Below are 18,305 nucleotides of genomic sequence, written 5' to 3'. Positions count from 1 at the left end.
ACCCACTTTGTTTCACTAAGTCTCAGTAAAAAGTGCTCGTCCACAGCCCTTGGCTGCATGTGCTGAGGAAGCACCTGAACACCCCGAGTGTCGGAAGGCAGCATGGCACACAGCACAACGCTCCTGTATTAGTGAAAGCACACAGAGGAGGAGGAGGAGGCTCTGGTAAATGTCAGTGACGCCAGGGTGTGTCACGAGCTTCTCGCAGAGGTGCAGGAAGTATAAAAGACAGAGTTTCCCAAAAAGGGTCTCTGGCAGGAACTGCGGTGCGTTGAGGCTGCGCTGGAGCATACGATGCTCTTGCTAACCTTGTGACTTCACCTCTGTTTGAAACAAGACCATGGATGGTGGTGAGTACCTGTTCTGCAGCCTCTGGCTTTGTCTTCAGCTTTATTAATAATGCCAAATTCATGCCCTATGACACATAGACGAAGCACTTTTAACAGACTATTTAAACAATATAAAAGACTTTCATCTTCCTCATATATTTTTTTTTAATAGCAAAGTTCTTTTTTACAACTCTACTTCAGAAACACACACATGAAAAAATAGGCTTGGAGGCAATTTCAAGGAGCTATTTTGTCCCAAAGCAAATGAGCTCTTCTCACATAATTTGTACCTTTTCTTCTATGTTCTTAATAAAACATTTAAAAAAAAAAAAAGAGAACGCTATCTCCTTGGCAATATTTTAATTCAGTGACTAAATCAAGGAATTAGGAGCAAGTACATCTAAGTTTATTGTTGGCTAAGTCTGTCCAGTCTTTTGCAAATTGTTTCTATTAATGAATATCTTTACTGCAGCAACAAAACTTTGCTGCAAAAATTATGGGTTTGTGCTTGCTCCAAGCTGGACCAGCCCTGAGTAAGTGCATTTGTTATGGGTCTGTATTACCACAGATTACCCCATCACAAAGCACGCAGAGAGGAGCAAGTAAGCAAGAGAAGCCTCTTTTCTTTGGTACATGACATCCCATTAGCCCAGGAGGCACAAGACAGTCTGTTTGTGTTTCCCGCTGAAAGTTTCAAATTTTCTTTTGCCATTTATTATTGTTCTTTCACTCCCAGTGCTCTGCAGTCACCAACTTCCAGAAGCTGGAGCAGGTGGGCGGCTCTAGGAGGGGAATAGCACTGTGGGTTGGAGATGTAGCAGATAAGATGCAGGCTCTTCTTTCCTCTAAGACTATGATGTATTCCTTTTTTGCTTGTTTTTTTTATTGCTCAAGTATTTGCAAACACTAATCCCAGTGTGACTGAGGGAGTGCAGGGAAGAGGAATAAATGCAATAGCCTAGGTCAGTAAGTTAGTTTATAACCAGATTAACCAAACTGGGTTTATAATACAACCGCTACCTCTCTATGACAGAGAGCTCGGTCAGAGCTGTAAGAAGGATGGTGTGAGGGATGAGACAGTAGCTATAGAGCTCATCCCAGTAAAGCCCTGTTCCAGGTGTAATGAATTAAGCCTTGTAACAGGATGAAATGGGAGGTGTCACTGCCTTTTCTCTGTGACATTTTCAAATCAGAGCTTTAAATTAACTGGGATGTGAGAAGGTTCCCTGTGCCTCCCCACACTGCAGCAGGCAGTATGCAGGGAGGTGTAGATGTCCTGTGTGAAGTGCTGCAGACAGAGCTAGAGACAGTCTGTGAATACACCAAGATTTGAGCACCCAATTCCCTACAGGTGCCTTAGACTGTAGCACAGGAATGGGGACTATTGCGCTCTCCTTTTTTGAAGAAATTAATATGCAAAAACTTAAAGTGACTCATGCAAAATCACACAGCTAGTGTGGTACAGCTGGGAAAATAACCACTTCTTTTTGTATCTTTGTCCACTGTTTCAGCCCCTAAACTAGTCCTCATTTTCCAGGCAGGGATTTCTCCTCTTGAAAGGTCTGCAGCGATTGCTGGATTAAGCAGAGGGGTGTTCCACATAGAGCACAGCTGGTGCTGAACCCTGTGCTGCCTTGGGAAGGGGGAGCTCAGGGTCTCCCAGCCTCTGAAGTGACACTGGGGAGAAGCAGCTGGGGGGTGCAGAATGCTCCAGCAGTGCACACTGGAGGTACTGGGTCCCATGGGACCTAGCAGGCAGAAGCAGGGAAGGGGCAGAGGGAACTCTTCTCAGGGATGCCTCCTCACAGCTTCTGGCGATCAGTGGCTTAGGAAATCCCTGAATTTTGGAATCCCTGCATCCAAACCAACAAATCATAACCCAGTGGGACCTGCTCACCACACATCACTCTTCTCTCATTTAAACTTTTGGCCTCTGCAACACCGTGTGGGTGCTTTGTAGGTTTCTTGTTTTAAGGGGTTCAGTATTTGGGGAGTTTTTGGCCTATTATTGTATTTCAGAGGAATATTCCAAAAGAAGTATTTCACAGCACTGGAAGATGCACAGCATTATTGCTTGCTTCTTTTTTTGTTTTTTTAACAGTTATATAGGAAACATGATTGGCTCACTTAAAAAATTCATTCTTAACTTGCTTACCTCTGCTTATCTTGTCTTTTGATTCACAATTTCCCAAAAGGGGTGCAGGCAGATAATTAACTTTCTTCTGTAACAGATCTAGGAACACATGAAATAAAAATATGACTTATGTTTCACTGGGTCTATTCACTCCTGAAATGATGGTATCTTTCCTCTGCTAGTTGTGAGAAGTAGAGGGGAAAGGTGGGGGAAGAACAGGGACTGAACTGTTAACTGCCAGTAGTCATTATATCATTTAAGTATGATTAATATTTCTCAGAAATACCCAGTTCTTTCCCCAAAAGTCTACTATACAGATGGTGAAGAGGCACCAGAAACCAGTACATGTTTAAAGATATAAACAGTACGTTACTCGCTGCCTACATACGTGCTAAGGTGCTCAAGACTGAAACTTTTGCTTTGCAATTCTGGCCAACAGAAAAACATTCTTCCACCACGAGGGTTTAGCCAGAGCAGGCTTGCTCAGCTTTGCCAATACTCCCTAAAGCATTCCCAACTCTTGGTTTTCACTTCATGCATTCCTCAGCACCAGCAGAGGTGAGCAGCTGCTCCTCCACACTGGCCCTGCTTAGAGCCTGACCTGCTTGGGTAGGAGCTGACCTAGTGCTTCATTCTGCAGGATTTGGTTTGTCCAGTCAGTTTTAACCATCCTACATGGTTGTGTTTCTTCTCCTCTTTCCTCCTCTGGGTGGATTTTCTGCTACCAAATATTTCTTACTGTCAGAAGCTTTTCTGGGCATACCTGGGGGGGATTCACTGCTACTACAGCTTCTTTTATCTTGCTTAAGATTGGTTGCTGATGCTGAGGGAGATTCAGATAAATTGGATGGGGTTCATCTGTCCAAACTCACCAAGCCTTCTGCCATAACATGGCATGAACTGCACCCCAGATGCCTACCTCATGGCAGTTGAGCCATACCTTAAAAACACCCATTTCTTTCCCTTTACTACCAAGGCAGCCTAAACAACTAGCCACATGTCAAGGGCTATAGTTCAGTGGGATGAATCCCACCTCTTGCGTTTACTCTATGGAGGAGGATTCTCAAAACTGATGGGTCACTGTCCCCTCTCCCCCACGCCCTGCCACCAACAGCAGAGAGCAGACCCCTTCCCTCTTTCATTTGCATGGAGCAAGTCTCCTTTCCACCTTTTCCCAGGTCCTGCAGGACAGGAGCATGCTTTTGAGAACTGCAGCAAACCACTACATCAAACCACTGCATCACCAGCTGAGGGACATGGGGGCTGACATGGGGCTTTATAACACATCTGACTCATTCGCTGTAATGGGGTTTTATTGTCTTTTTATAAAATGAAGTTTCTGTTTCAACTGTTTGTGGGGACTTTTGAGAGGGGTTTTTTCTTAATATTTTGAGGAACAAAACTTTAGGAAAATACCCACAGCAGAGAACTGCCAGAGGAAAAAAAAAAAATAAAGAAAGAAAAAGTCAAGAAAGCTACCTAAAATTGCCTATTGAACTCCAGAGTATGTCTCATTTCCTCTCTGCAACTCATTTGTTGCTTCTCCCTCTCCCCCACTGCCCTGGACCCCTAAGAGCACTGCAGGGAGAAGGGAGTCTCATCCAGTCTGTCTGAAACTGGTGACACAGGGACTTGCTCAACAAACTCACACAGGAGGACCACAAGTCTGCGTTGCCTCTCTGGTTATGCCTTTGCAAATGCGTAAGCTGAGGTGGGGGGACAGAATGAGGAGAAGAAACAGCGCAAGCTTTTTTTATATTGAAAAATCATTTGACATTTAAGACACTTGAAACAGCAACCGAGGGAAGAAAAAAAAAAATAGCGTGAAGATCTTCAAAGGAATGATACTTAGCTGAACTGTTTCAGGATCGTTAGTTGAGTCACTTTATCAGTTCTATTTCGTTAGTCACTTCACAGTGTGTTAAGAAAAAAAAGAAAAAAAACAGCAACTCACCAGGGCTGCGAGCTCATGACTTTTCAGATTAAGTAAAGGCTAGGCTGGTCCTGGGGCTTGAAGGGGAGATGCAAAAAAAGCAGAGGAAGATGGTACCGCGCTTAGGGGGCAATTGTCCTGGGCTGGCCAGCTGGTGCATCAGCCTGGCACTAGGCGGCACCGTGTCCTTTGCATGAGGCAACAGAAAACTGCAAACCAAGCAATGCACTGACAGAGTCGGATTTAGGTTGGTGCCCTTCCCCTGTGGGCTGAGAGTGGCTCTTCTCCTCTGCCTCCTTTTTATACAGCTTCTAGGAAGTTAATTGCTTTTGAGGCCTCAGCCCCTGCCCAATGTGCTTGAGATGGGCCAGCAGAGGTAATTATTACCCAGGCACAGGCAGACATAAGCACCAACTCCAGGAGTCCCCTGGAAACCAGGCTATTAAGAAAGTGGAACTGAAGACTAAAGACTCCAATGGCTGGGCTTTTTTTGCAGAAGCCAGGGACCCCATGCCTGTGTCCCAGGCAGGGAGGGCGATTACAGTCTAGGCTTACTTAAATTCACCCAGCAGGTGAATTTAAAAAAACACAACATTATACCAGCTACTAGGAAGAAAATTAACTCTATCCCAGCCAAATCCAGGACACAGGTTTAAGTGGTTAGGCTTTCAGTGTATTTCCTGTGTGTAATATGCAAAAAAGTTAGATTAGCAGTTTGAAGGGTGAGATGGCTACACCATATAGTCACCAAACCTCTTCCTGCAGTCTGGGACTGAAAAGTGAAAGTAATCAGACACACCAAAAATACAGACAGAACTTAGTCCCCCTTAATCCTCAAGCCCAACCTTGGCATACTCCATTCCTGACTGTAAACTGCACTATTACACCTTTCAGAGTCCCCCAGGAGGATTCAGACGTGAGGGGTGTATGAACATAAATAAGCACCCAGCTGCATAAGTATAAAAGATGAAAATATGGGAGAAAGGCAAGGCACAAACTTCTACAAGACATAGTGGGAAGCTCACATACGGCTCTGGGGATCAGAAGTATGAGGGTTTTTTCACATGTCGCTGAGGATCTCTCACCCACTCATATATAAACAAGCTTCTCCAATCACAGATACCAAAAGTAACTATTTCTGTTATTAATGATGCTATTGCACATGACAAAGTGGGGATACTGGTGCAACAGTTGCAATTACCTGAAGTAGTGGAAGTTCACCATCCTGTTCCAGTGCAAGACCTGAATAGGAGAGTGGCAGAGAAGGGAAGGGTGCAAAGGGGCTCTGCAAAGAAACAGAACAAAGCCGCATACAATAAACTGCTAAGCACAAGATGGGCAAAGGAATCAGCCAAATTTATGAACAAACAGGCTTATCCACAGGGAGAAAGCCATACTCCCTGAAAGAAACAGGCAGCTGGAACCAAAGGCATCTCCTGCCTCTGCCCCAGCCTTGCTCAGTGACCCTGGACCAGATAATCAGCAGGGAAGTGAGGGGCTGCAGCACAGGGAACTAGCCAGTGCCTAGAGAGACATCCTAGGATGAGCAGCACGACAGGGATGCTGATGCCAACTGATGACAGCTGATGCCAACTCTCCCTCAAGGAAGGACAAATCTTCTGCTTGCGCCAGAACAGACAGAAGTGAGGGCTTTCTCACAGTTGCCACATCACCTTCTAGCTTGAGCAACTTTCAGTCGTAACTGCCCAAGGTAGATGCTGGTACAAGCTTTAAATAGAGCAAAGAGAAAGCTTTCACTGGCTTCTATGCCTCTGCTAACCACAGCAGGAAGAGCTGTTTGTCTGAGATTGCTCTCACCATTATCACATCTGGCTCTGAATTTAATTCTTCCTCCCAGCTGTCAGCATCCTGTATCTCCACATCCAAAGGCAGCAGAAGCCAACTCTGATATTTAGAGACAAGCAATAAATTTCAGCCAGCTTCAGTCATGTATATCCTGCAGGGAGCAGTGCTTTCCTGTTCTGCAGTCCAGTCACCACACTGTCAGGGAACAGCTGGGCCAAATTTATTGCACTCACAGCTGTATGTTTTTACATGGGTTGAGTATGCTACACCCTCACAGCTCAGAACAAGGCACAGGAGACAGGCTGCTGACTGTGTAGGAAAAAAGAAAAGTATAAAATAAAAATAGGTACATTGTGCATGAGTTAACTGTCCTTAGCTATCAGCCTTTACAGATGAACCTGGAGGGGCCAGACTCCCAAGACTTAAATCTGTGCTCTGACAGTAACTTGTTATGTGACCCTGGGTTATCCTGTTAGCATCTTCATCAGGTTTTAGTTTACCCAGCTGTGGGGAGCTTTGCAGGGTTGCGAATGCCATGGTCAAGTATGCTACCACTGCTTTTTCAAAGTGAGCATCATGTGGAAATCCCCACTCAACTATGAACACTAACACAGTGTCTCCTTCTTCTATAGGCAAGCAGTTAAAGGTCACCCTTGTTTTCAGCCTTCCTCTAATTTTTCAGGTAAGACGTTAAAAACATTGTTGAAATCCAGCTGCATTTGTGTTGTGGGTAAAGAGAGATCTTGAAAACTCTGACAGGCAAAAAGCAGCCACCCACAGCCCTGCAGAGATGCGTGGGGACGTGGCTGCTCACACTAAGGATCCAGCCTGCGCGGAGGTGGGCGGTGAGACAGCAGAGCAGGGCTAGAGGCCAGAGGAAAAACAAACAGGAAGAGCGAAGACAAAGAGAGAACCAAAACAATGACACACACTGCGATTTTAAGATGGCCTGGACTGTTAAAACCCAGTCCCCTTCTAGCACCAAAATGAGCATTTTCAGGAAAGACAAGAGCATCCTACGCTGAGTGCTTGCAAAGAGCCAGCTTGTTGCAAATACCTGGTCAGAGCGCTGGGCTTTAACTGAGGTCAGTGTTGAAGAGCTGGCGTGCCCAAGGAAGAAGGGCTCAGCATCTTCCTCTGCCTGTTCCTCCTAAGAGTAAACCTGAAGCAGGAAGGAGAACCCAAAGCACCGAGCTGTGCTGTGACCAGCTCCTGAACTGTGGACCTGGCCCTGGTGCTCCCACAACCACAGGAGCAGCCTCCACCACACCGTGACCCCCAGCTCGGGCTCCGAGAGGCTCAGCAGAGTAGGGAGAGTTTTGCAAGCCCGTTTCTTTTCCCTTTCACTTCTGGTGGCATGCCTCCAGATAGCAGGCAGGATGTGGTAAAAGTCAAGCCTGCCTGAGATGGAGAGCGAGCTAAGATATTCGGTGATAACAGGTAGAGGTATCCAGGGGAAACCTTTCATCTCTGTGCAATGAAGAGAAGGTACTGGAGACTAATAAGTCACAAAAAAAGCAGGGCAGAGATACCACAAGCTCACTCTGCCCTGTAGGTTATGACAGTGTAGGAAGATGAAACGAGAATAATCAGAACTTAAATCAGGGGCAGGGGCCTGAATGAGACACCAGCAACGTGTCCGTGCCAGCACGGTAACAGTTTCCTGCTTCGCTCACTGCGTTTCCTCACGGTCTCATTGACACCTCTATTAATTTAGCAGAAAAAAAACAGCCCAGGGAGGCTCCGGCTTTGTCTTCCCACAGAGCCCTTTGCTCACAGCCCTGCTCAGTGGGCTCAGCCCTGGCTGGGGGGGGGGGGGGCCACGGGGAGGCAGCGGGACCAGAAAGCGCGGGAGGACACCAGCACTTGCCGTGCCAGGTTGCTGCCAGTTACAAAGACAACCGCTGCAGTCCTCTTCTAGCACTGGCACAAGCAAGCAGGGGAGGTGAGCAACAGGGATATCTCAGATGGGAGAAGGGAGGGAACCCTGAAGTTAGAAAAAGCCTAACGAGTACAGTCCATCAAGAGGAAACATTACCCCTGCTGAGAGAAGGAGAATGCTGAAGGATGTATTATTTTCCCCATTTTATCCAACAGCTGACTATGTACATACAGCTGTATGTGGGTCCTGAAACATTCTGGAAAGCAGCCACACATTTGAGAGTTTGCAGGTGTTACTTCGGCTGAGCGCTAAACTAAACATTTCTCACGGAATTCCCGCTTTGAGCCCCAAAAACCCCACACCTTATTTATGGGAAATGTTTTCAGCCACGAGAGCTTGCCAACTCTGTTCATGATGTCGGCATGAGCCACCCCTTGGGAACTCCCTGGGACTTCTCTGCAGCTGGGTACTCCTGCCTGCTTCACAGCCCGAGATGGCCACAGAGGGGCACAGTACCTGTCCCAATACACTCTTCTTTTCTTCCCTGTTCTAGTTCTGCACCGGGAACAACGTCACCGATGACTATGACTCCAACACAACCATCGACTACACCATGTTCGAGACCCTGTGCGAGAAAGAAGAAGTCCGTAACTTCCGTGCTGCCTTCCTCCCAGCCATGTACTCCCTCATCTGCTTCACGGGACTGCTGGGGAATGGGCTGGTGATGCTCACCTACATCTACTTCAAAAGGCTCAAGACCATGACGGACATCTATTTGCTAAACCTGGCTCTGGCAGACATCCTTTTCCTGCTGACCCTCCCCTTTTGGGCCACAAGTGCAGCCATGCACTGGCTTTTTGGGGAGTTTGCCTGCAAAGCCGTCTACTGCATCTGCAAAATGAGTTTCTTCAGCGGGATGCTGCTCCTCCTGTCCATCAGCATCGACAGGTACTTTGCCATTGTTCAGGCTGCTTCAGCCCACCGCTTTCGTCCCCGCATGATATTCATTAGCAAGGTCACATGCATCCTCATTTGGCTCCTGGCCTTCATCCTCTCCATCCCCGAGCTGGTTCACAGCGGTGTAAATAATTCGGACAACCATCCCCGTTGTTCCATCATCGCTAACGACTTGCAGACCTTCAACACTGGCATCAAAGTGTCCCAGATGGTTTTTGGCTTCTTATTTCCCCTAGTCGTCATGTCTGTCTGCTACCTCATCATCATCAAAACATTACTCCAGGCCCGCAACTTCGAGAAGAATAAAGCCATCAAGGTCATCATCGCTGTGGTAATTGTCTTTGTTGTCTTCCAGCTGCCCTACAATGGTGTCATGCTGGCCAAGACCATCTCAGCCTTCAACCACACCAGCTCGTGTGAGGAGAGCAAGCAGCTTGACATGGCAGATGACGTGACCTACACTCTGGCCTGCTTCCGATGCTGCCTCAATCCTTTCCTCTACGCCTTCATCGGTGTCAAATTCCGCAATGACCTCTTCAAGCTTCTGAAGGAGCTGGGCTGCCTGAGCCAGGAGCGCCTCTGGCAGCTGTCCACCTGCCGCGAGAGCAAGAGGTTTTCCTTTGCCATGGAGACAGAGACAACTACCACCTTCTCCCCATGAGCCGAGCTCCAGGCAGACTTTGACCGAGCTGGAATTGTTTTGTACACTTCCTCTATTCTGAATTACTGGTAGAGCGAGACCTGCCACTACTGTAGGAAAGACAGCTGTAAGAGGAAACCCCAGGAGCCTCCCCATATTTCAGGCAATGAGCCCTGCTAGCCAACACTCTTGTCGATGGAGAGACTTCAATAAAGCTGCGACTAATAGCAAAGTAAGGGAGAGGGAGACCGGTGAGTCTAGAACGTATCACGTCATTTCACCTTTATTTTAGTCTTTCCTAGTCAAAATGAGTAATGCCCAAAATAGAACATTTTCCCTAAAAGCAACAAATACCAAGACAAACAGACATTTGTGCAACAGACTTGCTTGTTTTAGAGCTGAACTTCCAAGAGCATCATCCTTGCTTTGAATGTTGCTTTTACCAAGACTACCTATTGCTCTTCCATACCTATAAAAATGATGCCCCTTGCACTGATTCAGTCTTCAGGACAAAACAGCACCAGCAGCCTCAGGCTCCAAGCTTAATCCAATATAATACAAATTAACAGAAGCTGTGAAGTATGCTAGCACACAACTCTCTGCTCTGCCTTCCCCCACGAAAAGTCAGAAATTTCCGTAAGTAATACTAAATCCATACATATGATATACATAATTTCAATAACTTTGTATATAATTATGGCAACTCATATGTTTGTTAGGAAAAGTACAAATTCTACTTCACTTCTGCCTATATCTGGTGTTTCACCTATAAAGAAGGAGCATCCCAAGGACTGCAAGTTATTCCATCCCAACATTGACTTGAATTCTTTAGAAATGCTGCTCCACTCTGGAAATAAAGTCTCCTTTAGCTTCTAAGAGGGCATCTGCCTGCACAAGGCTGATGCAGGGTTAGCTAGCACAGTTTAGATTCAAACTTTTTGCAGAAAGACAAGTTAGTTACAAGTTCCAAATAACTGATGTCTTTCCAATCACCAAACATACAAACTTGAACTAAGAAACAGACACTTCTGCACCAATTCAGCCAGGTGCTTAAAATACATTTTTATCACTCAGCCATCCAGCCCGGCCCAATGTCATCCTTACTCCTGACATGCTGAGGGACCGTTTTACTCATTCACTTGATATAAAGCATGTGTTTTAGTGGACTGGTGCCAGAATCCTCAGAATTTTAAAGATTCAAGCCCAGGGCAAATCCATATGCATTTCTTAAGGCAAAACACCCATGGTCCAAACACTTCAGTCCACCAGTATCTGAAGCTTGCTCATACCTAGCTTTATTGGCTGCTGCAGACACAGTCTGCCGATTTTCACATACACGTGGGAGCCTTCTGTGCTATTGCTTGCCAACCTCAGGAGATAAACAAGAATGTGGGTTTTCTTCTCCCCTCTTGATCAACATATCTTTCTAGAAGGCCTTCAGCAGCTGGCTTTTAAGTCAGATATGTATTTCACTTATAAGCTATTGAAAATGTGGTTTGCATTCATACTGTCAGTGCTAATAAAGATGCCATTCACTGTGGTTTGATTTAAATGCAAAGGACAGTCACGTGTTGAAGATTACTGCCAGGGTCACGTACTTGAAAGGAACATGGCAGCTGAACAACAGATTATTGTCATGTAAAATAAGACCTTGAAAAGAAGCCCAGAATGTAATGCCAGTTGGTGCATTTACTAGAAGAGAGAAGATTCCTACCGACAGATGAATACCCTGGGAACTGCCGTCCTCGGACATCTGAATGTCAACTGGGGAAGAGCTGCTGCAATTGTTCGTGCATCTGTTACTGACTTGCATGCTCTAATCCCCATAGCGCACAGCTCTCCCCAGAGCCAGACGTCAATGGCGAAAGGTCTTGGCTAGCGCGCAGCTCTCCCCAGAGCCAGACGTCAATGGCGAAAGGTCTTGGCCAGGTACTGCTCTTGGTGCTGGGCAGGAGCAGGCTAACTCAGCAGAGGTACATAGCCTCACCCTCCAGAGCAGCACCTGAACAGCTTTGTGGAAACTGTAAGGCATGTTCCAGTGGACATTCAGAGCCATGCAGAGCAAACACACTTACTAAAAAGCCATTTATACTCTTTTCAATACCACACGTGGATCCATTAGGGTGATACAGGGAACTCTCTGGATCATAGGTCAAAAAACATTGCTTTAGAGACATGACAATTAAAATCAACCTTTCAAGGAAAGAATTCCGTTAGATGGTTTTGAGACAGTGTTGCCAGTTATATAGCTAGCTGCTATCATAATGAAATAAGTTGTTCTTCATAAACCACGTGGCTCTGGGATATGGGATTTTGTCGAGAGCTGGGATTCAGGAAGAAAGCACATTCCGCTCCGCATTACTTGTCTGTGCTGAAGTACAATCCTATCCAACCATTTAACGCATTTTGTTTTATAATGCCCATGTAACATGTACAGAAGTGCTGCTTCTGTTATATGAAATGGGGGGTTACAACTGACACTGAATAGTTATTTGTTCTTGGTTTGTTCCTATAGTCCTTACTCAGGAAAGACACTCAGCTAACGAGAACTTTGCTGGAGCAAGGAACACCCGTAATACAGAGTCTTTTTAGTTTTCTTCATCAGTAACAATATATTCTTAATGTATATTCATATATGTAAAGCTGCTTTACACAAAAAAAGTTAAATATGTACATGAATGTACCCTGAAAATACGCTGCTTTAACTAAAACTTTTTATGCAAAATACATTCACCTAACTTATTCTAGCAAGGAAATTGCTTCACCAAAATATGTAATTGTACTTGTCTCCTGTTTGATAAAAGCCATTCCCCTTCTACAAACTGAGAAGTCTTCAGGTCTTTATTGACTAGAGATATTCTAAATATGAAAACATGCAGCTGCTTCCATACAAATGAGATACTAAAAGCATCATCTGGGACAGCTGCATCTGGTGTCTCCTCAACAAGACAGCAGTGACTTCAGACTGCATGGCTTTTTAAAAAAAAAAATAAATTTAACGGACAGAACAAATTGGCCACTTATTTAGATGAATCATCTTAACATTGGCCTAAGATCCTAACTCAAGATTCCTCACTGAAGTGTGAAAACTGACTGTATTTTGCCATTTGTGAAAAATAAATTATAACAATTTTTTTAAAAGTACCTTTGTTTTTCCATTGCATTTCCTCCATAGGACGTATCTTGTATGTATCATAATAGTTTGTATCGTATCCTTCTGGCCCTGTCAAGAGCTGTTTGTTGATCAGCCTAGCTTCATGTCAGTACTGCCCTGCAGGAAAAAGAGCATGTAAAATAAACTAAGTAGAAAAAAAGTTGGTTTACTTCATCTGTTGAGGAATTATACAGTAAACAAGTCATCAATAGATTAAGTAACAGCCTTTACTTTAACCATTAACCCAACTGCCTTAACACTGCTCCACTACTGAATATACCTGATAGCTACTTATCAATGTTTATGTGAAAAGTCTTTATGTTGTAACATTTTATTGCTGACTTTTAAATTTTAAAAGTCAGTAACGAAATACCATATTACTGTGCAAATTGCACACAGAGGGAGGCAGTGACCACAGCTCTGGTGGCTAGAACACCTACATACAATGTAAGAGCAGTAATTGCCATGCTATTTGAGATGAGCTGCCTATCTAATCCAGCTCTGCAACTCAAACAGGCCAATGTAGCATGATTAACATGCACAGAACATTTCTTCCTCACCTCCCCAGTTAATTTATGCCTCAAGGCACACGGGGATGATCAATAGCCTTTACAAGAAGTGTCTTATAATTGCAACCATAGAATCAAAGAGGAAGGAACCTCAAAGAAAACCAGAATACATGAAGCTTGGCATTTGAGTGCCAAAACTAAGGACCATTTCTGCTTTCACTAAACAATGCATGTCTCATGTTTTCTCCCTAGAAAGAAAGTATTAGGCTAGTTTCAGCATCCGGCCCAGAAGTTCAAGCAGTGATACGGAGCATCTCAAGACCATAGCACCACAACACCACTCTAAATAATGACAGCCTAAACCCAAGGCTCCTTAAATAAACATTAGGTCTTGCTTACCACAACTAGGTCAGATGTCTCAACTGCCCTGAGTCCAAGGGGCTCATTTGTGCAAGAGATGCAGCCTGCTGAAACAGGAACTCTGAGCCAGATCATACAAAATATGAAACAGAACCCAGGATTTGCAGAAAGCCACCATGCTTTTAAAAATGGCCTGTGCTTCTCAGAGGTGACTGTGAGCCAAGCTTTTGAACAGGAAAGTTCCTGAATTTTAAGAAAACAGAGGGTCCAACTTACAACCTTAATTTAAACCAGTAAAACTCAGCCCAAGCAACCACCCCACATCACACCTTAGGCCACAAATATCCCAGCCAAATTACACAGAACCTGTTACAGGAAAAAAGGTGAAGTTCTAGGACAGATTTAATCCATTTTAATACCTTTTACCAGCAAGACAGAAAAAGAAGCTTCCTTTCACAGCACCCTGAGAGACTAGGGCCAATCTCCTTTTTAAATCTTCTTTAAAATGTCAATTAAAAAAACCTGGCCCTTGTTACAGAAAGGGGCCACCGGTCTGCAATAAACCACATCAAAAGCAGGAGAGACATCCACCACCTAGTCACAGTCATGCAGACTCCAGGTGGTTCCTGCAAGCCCTTCTCCAAGTCATTGTGGGAAACCTCTTCATCGCTCAGAAGCCCTGGACTCCTCATTGCTCCAAATAAAGTATCACCGCTCATCATTTCTCATTCCCTGCCAGTTCTTTATCCATGCACGAGTGCTAGTGTGTATTTTTAAGTTACGGTTTAAAAGCCCTCAGCGCCCAATGGATCTGGGCTGGGTACGAGGTAAACTGGAATTAGGAGGAGGTAAACTGGAATGAGGCCTCACTAAATGTAGTTGCTCCCATCCATCTCAGCACAGACATTGGTTTGTCCTCTCCCTTCTTGTGCTGTCCCAGGCACTGCTTCCCATCACTTGCTGGTGAACAAACTGATTAACGTGACAGTCGAAGGGGAAGCTGCTCCAGGCACAGCTGTGGTTTCTGATGTGCCACCTGGGTAGCCGTGGGAGGGAAGTCTTTGTCACCCTAAGAAAGAATGAGCTGGAGTTAAGCGAGGCAAACAAACCCTAAAAATAATGCATGTGGGTGATGAGGAAGGGTGGTGGCACGCTGCAACCATCAGAATAGCTGAGAGTGGGCTATGGTTCCCTCTCCCCACATCTTCTTCTATATGGAAAAATAACCCAAACTCCTGCTCCGGGGGTGAAAGCGTCAGATCTCGGGGGAGAACTTCTTGCGCAGCCAATTCTCTTCCTCCCCAGCTTGTCAGCAGAGCTGCCTTGCCTGGGGGCCACCTCCAGTGGTGGGTTTTCTCTCCAAGGGGAGAGATTTCTCCCCTCCTACCTGAGATGGATCTGGGAAAACTGAAGTCAGCTGAGACCTCAGCTGCTCCTTGTTTCTATCATCACAAGCAGCCTCCTGACCTCAAAGCAACTAGATCAAAGGGCCTGACCAGACTGAAAAGTAGAGACTTTTGGTGGATTAGAAGGTGGCAGGACCAGCTCAGAGCCTACTCTTGGCACAAAGGACGGGACCAGAACACACAGTTGGAATATAAGGAAAAATAACTAGAAAAACAGCATCATGCTGCCTTTAATGACAGCAGCACAGTCCACTGCTAGACCACCTTACAGCCCCCGGTGTGGTAAGAGTATGCTTTGGGGGCTGGAAAAGAGAAGAGAATGGACATGTAACATATCAAATAACTCTCTAGCTTCAAATTTGGCTGACCATAAAAACAGAAGATACACAAAGGGATAGGATCTTAACAGGGGTTTGCTGAATTTTTCTTAGAGGCACTTCCCAAAATGGGCAGTTTATTCCTTGTGGTGATCTGTATCAATAGCCAAATGCGCAGTACAAAAAGGTAGGAATGAGGAAGATGGAAGAAGATGAAAAAAAGAAGGTGGCCGACTAGAGGAGAAAAAAAAAGATCACCTAGCAGTATTTGCTCTCTATCAGGCCTTTTCCTGCTTGACTGCCCCTTTGTGCTGGCATGAACCTTCGGACTGGCACTGCGCAGTTCCACCCAAAGGATGCACGGCCAAGGTAGCTTCAATGTTTGCATGTTGCCAGTAATGGTACCGCAAGGGGGAAGGAAGATCAGTCTGATCCAACGGTTAAAACTTCAGACAAGACTTAGAAAATACTGGTCGTATCCCTAGCTCTGCTCCTCAGTGACCTGAGTCAATTCTGCACTTCTTCCCCAAGCACTAAAATAGACATAAAATGTAGTAACAGGAGTGTACCTACCTCTGTTACTAATACCATGTATGGGAACCTTCCCGCCCTCTCGCTGAAACCAAAAAGACAACCTCACGTGTTTAGATTTTGTAGAAATTGCAAGTTTTCAAGTATGCACACGCACAGCTCTGGGCAGCAGGCTAACCTATCTCCAACCTGCATTGAAAGTTATTTTTCACTTTCGTCTTTCAGTAAGACCCCAGTTCTTCACAGAGCTAAAAGTATTACCCAAGCAGGGAGTCAAATCTTCTTGATATTAAACAAACACCTGTCACTGCTACAGCTCGTTGCAAAAATCTTATTCAGGTCTTAACAAGTATGAAGACTTTCGGTTCACCTTTACCACATGCATGGCAGATGCAAAGCCAATCTAGGCATGATCTCATATATTTGTCATTGCTGAACCCATGCAAATCTTTAGCTTGCAGGAACCGAAACTCTAACTTCCCTTCCTGCTGCTTTGTTTTTTTTAATTCAATTGTCTAAAATAAGATAGCAAGCAGATATTTACTTTCTTTGCTGATGAGCACTGTTGCACAAAACCCTAATTCTTGAGTGATTATGTGCTTTATTGGGAAATTCCTGTGACTGAAGGACAATTCTAATGTCTAGAATCATCCTGCAGGATAAGAAAAGACCAAATAATTTCCAGTGCAACAGTTCAAAAGGCCTTCCAGGATTCAGACTCTGCGCATACTGCCCTGTACCAAAATAAGAACTTCTCCCATCGACTCTAGTTCCTTCTTCTTTAACTAGGAGCATGAACTAAAACCCAGTGAAAGCAAAAGGACCTTTCATGAAAAGCCTCTGCATTACCTTGGGAGCTGGTACGAATTTTTGATGTTATGTAACATGAGAGAGAAGAGGAGGTAAAATCCCAATGGCTATGCACATGCAACCAAGTATACTTCTGAAAAAGCACAGGAAAGAGAAACCACCTAGTATGTTCTCCCCTAGGTGCTGAGAGTTTTACTGGGTTTGCAACAAGAGCAGACAGATTTCATGTAGGTGTCTGTTAAGGCTCGAAGAACCCCAGAACTGCTGCAGAGCCCCACACAGTGACAGGACGGTGACAAATGCAGCTACTTTCCAGTCACCACCTGTCCTGAAGGCTACGCAGCAGTGTAAAACTCAAAAGCTGCGCTCCTCTGGGACTATGTCCTGGTTTACACTCATATAACAACCAAACTCCAAGTGGCTGAATGCTCCAGAGAAGGAAAAAGGTGCTCTTAAAGTGCTCTTAACTAACCAGGTAGTAAAAACCAAAAACTTCGCAAGCAGAAGTGACTCACAAGTCAAAGTGCCTTTTCCAAAGACTCCTTCAAGCCTTCATTTCCAAGAGACACTAGAGCTTTTACATTTCACACACTCAACAAAAGGCAACCTGTTTCCCATACAACTGTCTGAAAATGAAGGTGCCAGGTTAAATATCCAAAAAACCTTTGTCTGACCAAGATATCACTGGTGACTCCCTCAGATCCTGATCCCGCGGGCCTTCTTGCGGACCAGAAATTTAAGCATTCTGGTTTACCAATTTTAATTACAAGAAAAGTAAAGTAAATATTCCCCCCTGCAGCAGGAGCACACTACCCCACCGCAGATGGTGACTGGCGGGTACAAAGGCCTCCGCTCTCTCTGGTTTATCGGTGTAACTAGCACAAGTAGTCAGCACAACCTTGCAGGTTTCTGTAGTATGCCCACTGCTTTGCATCTTATTTGCAGGGAATCACCCATCTACATGCGAACATTAATGTGGAATGAGGTGTGAATGCACACACGCATGCACTTTTGCATACGTCCCCCAGCAGAACTGGTTTCAGACTCCAGGGGCTATCGCAGCAAAATGCAACACCACCGGAGCAAAATCTCACCACCAGAGCTGCACAAATACAAGCTCATGTTTTTAGGGGAGAGTTGACTGATTCCCTTGGAGATAACATGTTTCTTCTTCTAAGTTTTGGCCACACTACGCAGTGAGAAAGAATCTCTACCCCTGTGCCAGGGCAGGGAGGGGGAGAAGGAAAAACAAGTCTCTTTCTGGATGACTAACACAGCCAGCAGCAATTGCCACTCTGCAGCTCAGCCCTGCTCTTCAACAAGGAGTTGCACAAGAGTCCTTTGAAGAGGTTTAACACTTTCGCAGTTAGTACTCGTCTGCCTTGCCGGAGGGCCACAGGTAGCTACAGTGCTTCTGCTCCAATGTCATGACCTGACCGCATGCAGCGGATGAGGGTCACTGAACGTCGCAGAGCCGCATCCCAACAGACGTGGCTTCCACCAGGCTTTGGGTGGGATTGCAGCAGACCTGGCACGT

The 18,305-nt window shown here is 45.3% G+C and overlaps 1 protein-coding gene across 1 annotated transcript; it reads left to right on the top strand.

Moving 5' to 3' along the window:
* The first annotated feature begins 253 nt into the window (after positions 1–253).
* Positions 254–12,834, top strand: CCR7 (C-C motif chemokine receptor 7). The gene is made up of 3 exons (XM_075036942.1): positions 254–350; positions 6,835–6,884; positions 8,638–12,834. The coding sequence occupies exons 1-3, from the start codon at positions 341–343 to the stop codon at positions 9,700–9,702; spliced, it is 1,125 nt and encodes a 374-aa protein (XP_074893043.1). The 5' UTR covers positions 254–340; the 3' UTR covers positions 9,703–12,834.
* The last annotated feature ends 5,471 nt before the right edge of the window (positions 12,835–18,305 follow it).

The sequence above is a fragment of the Buteo buteo genome, chromosome 9 (genome assembly GCF_964188355.1).
Source record: "Buteo buteo chromosome 9, bButBut1.hap1.1, whole genome shotgun sequence".
Lineage (NCBI taxonomy): Eukaryota > Metazoa > Chordata > Aves > Accipitriformes > Accipitridae > Buteo > Buteo buteo.
This window is presented reverse-complemented; position numbering and strand designations above follow the sequence as displayed.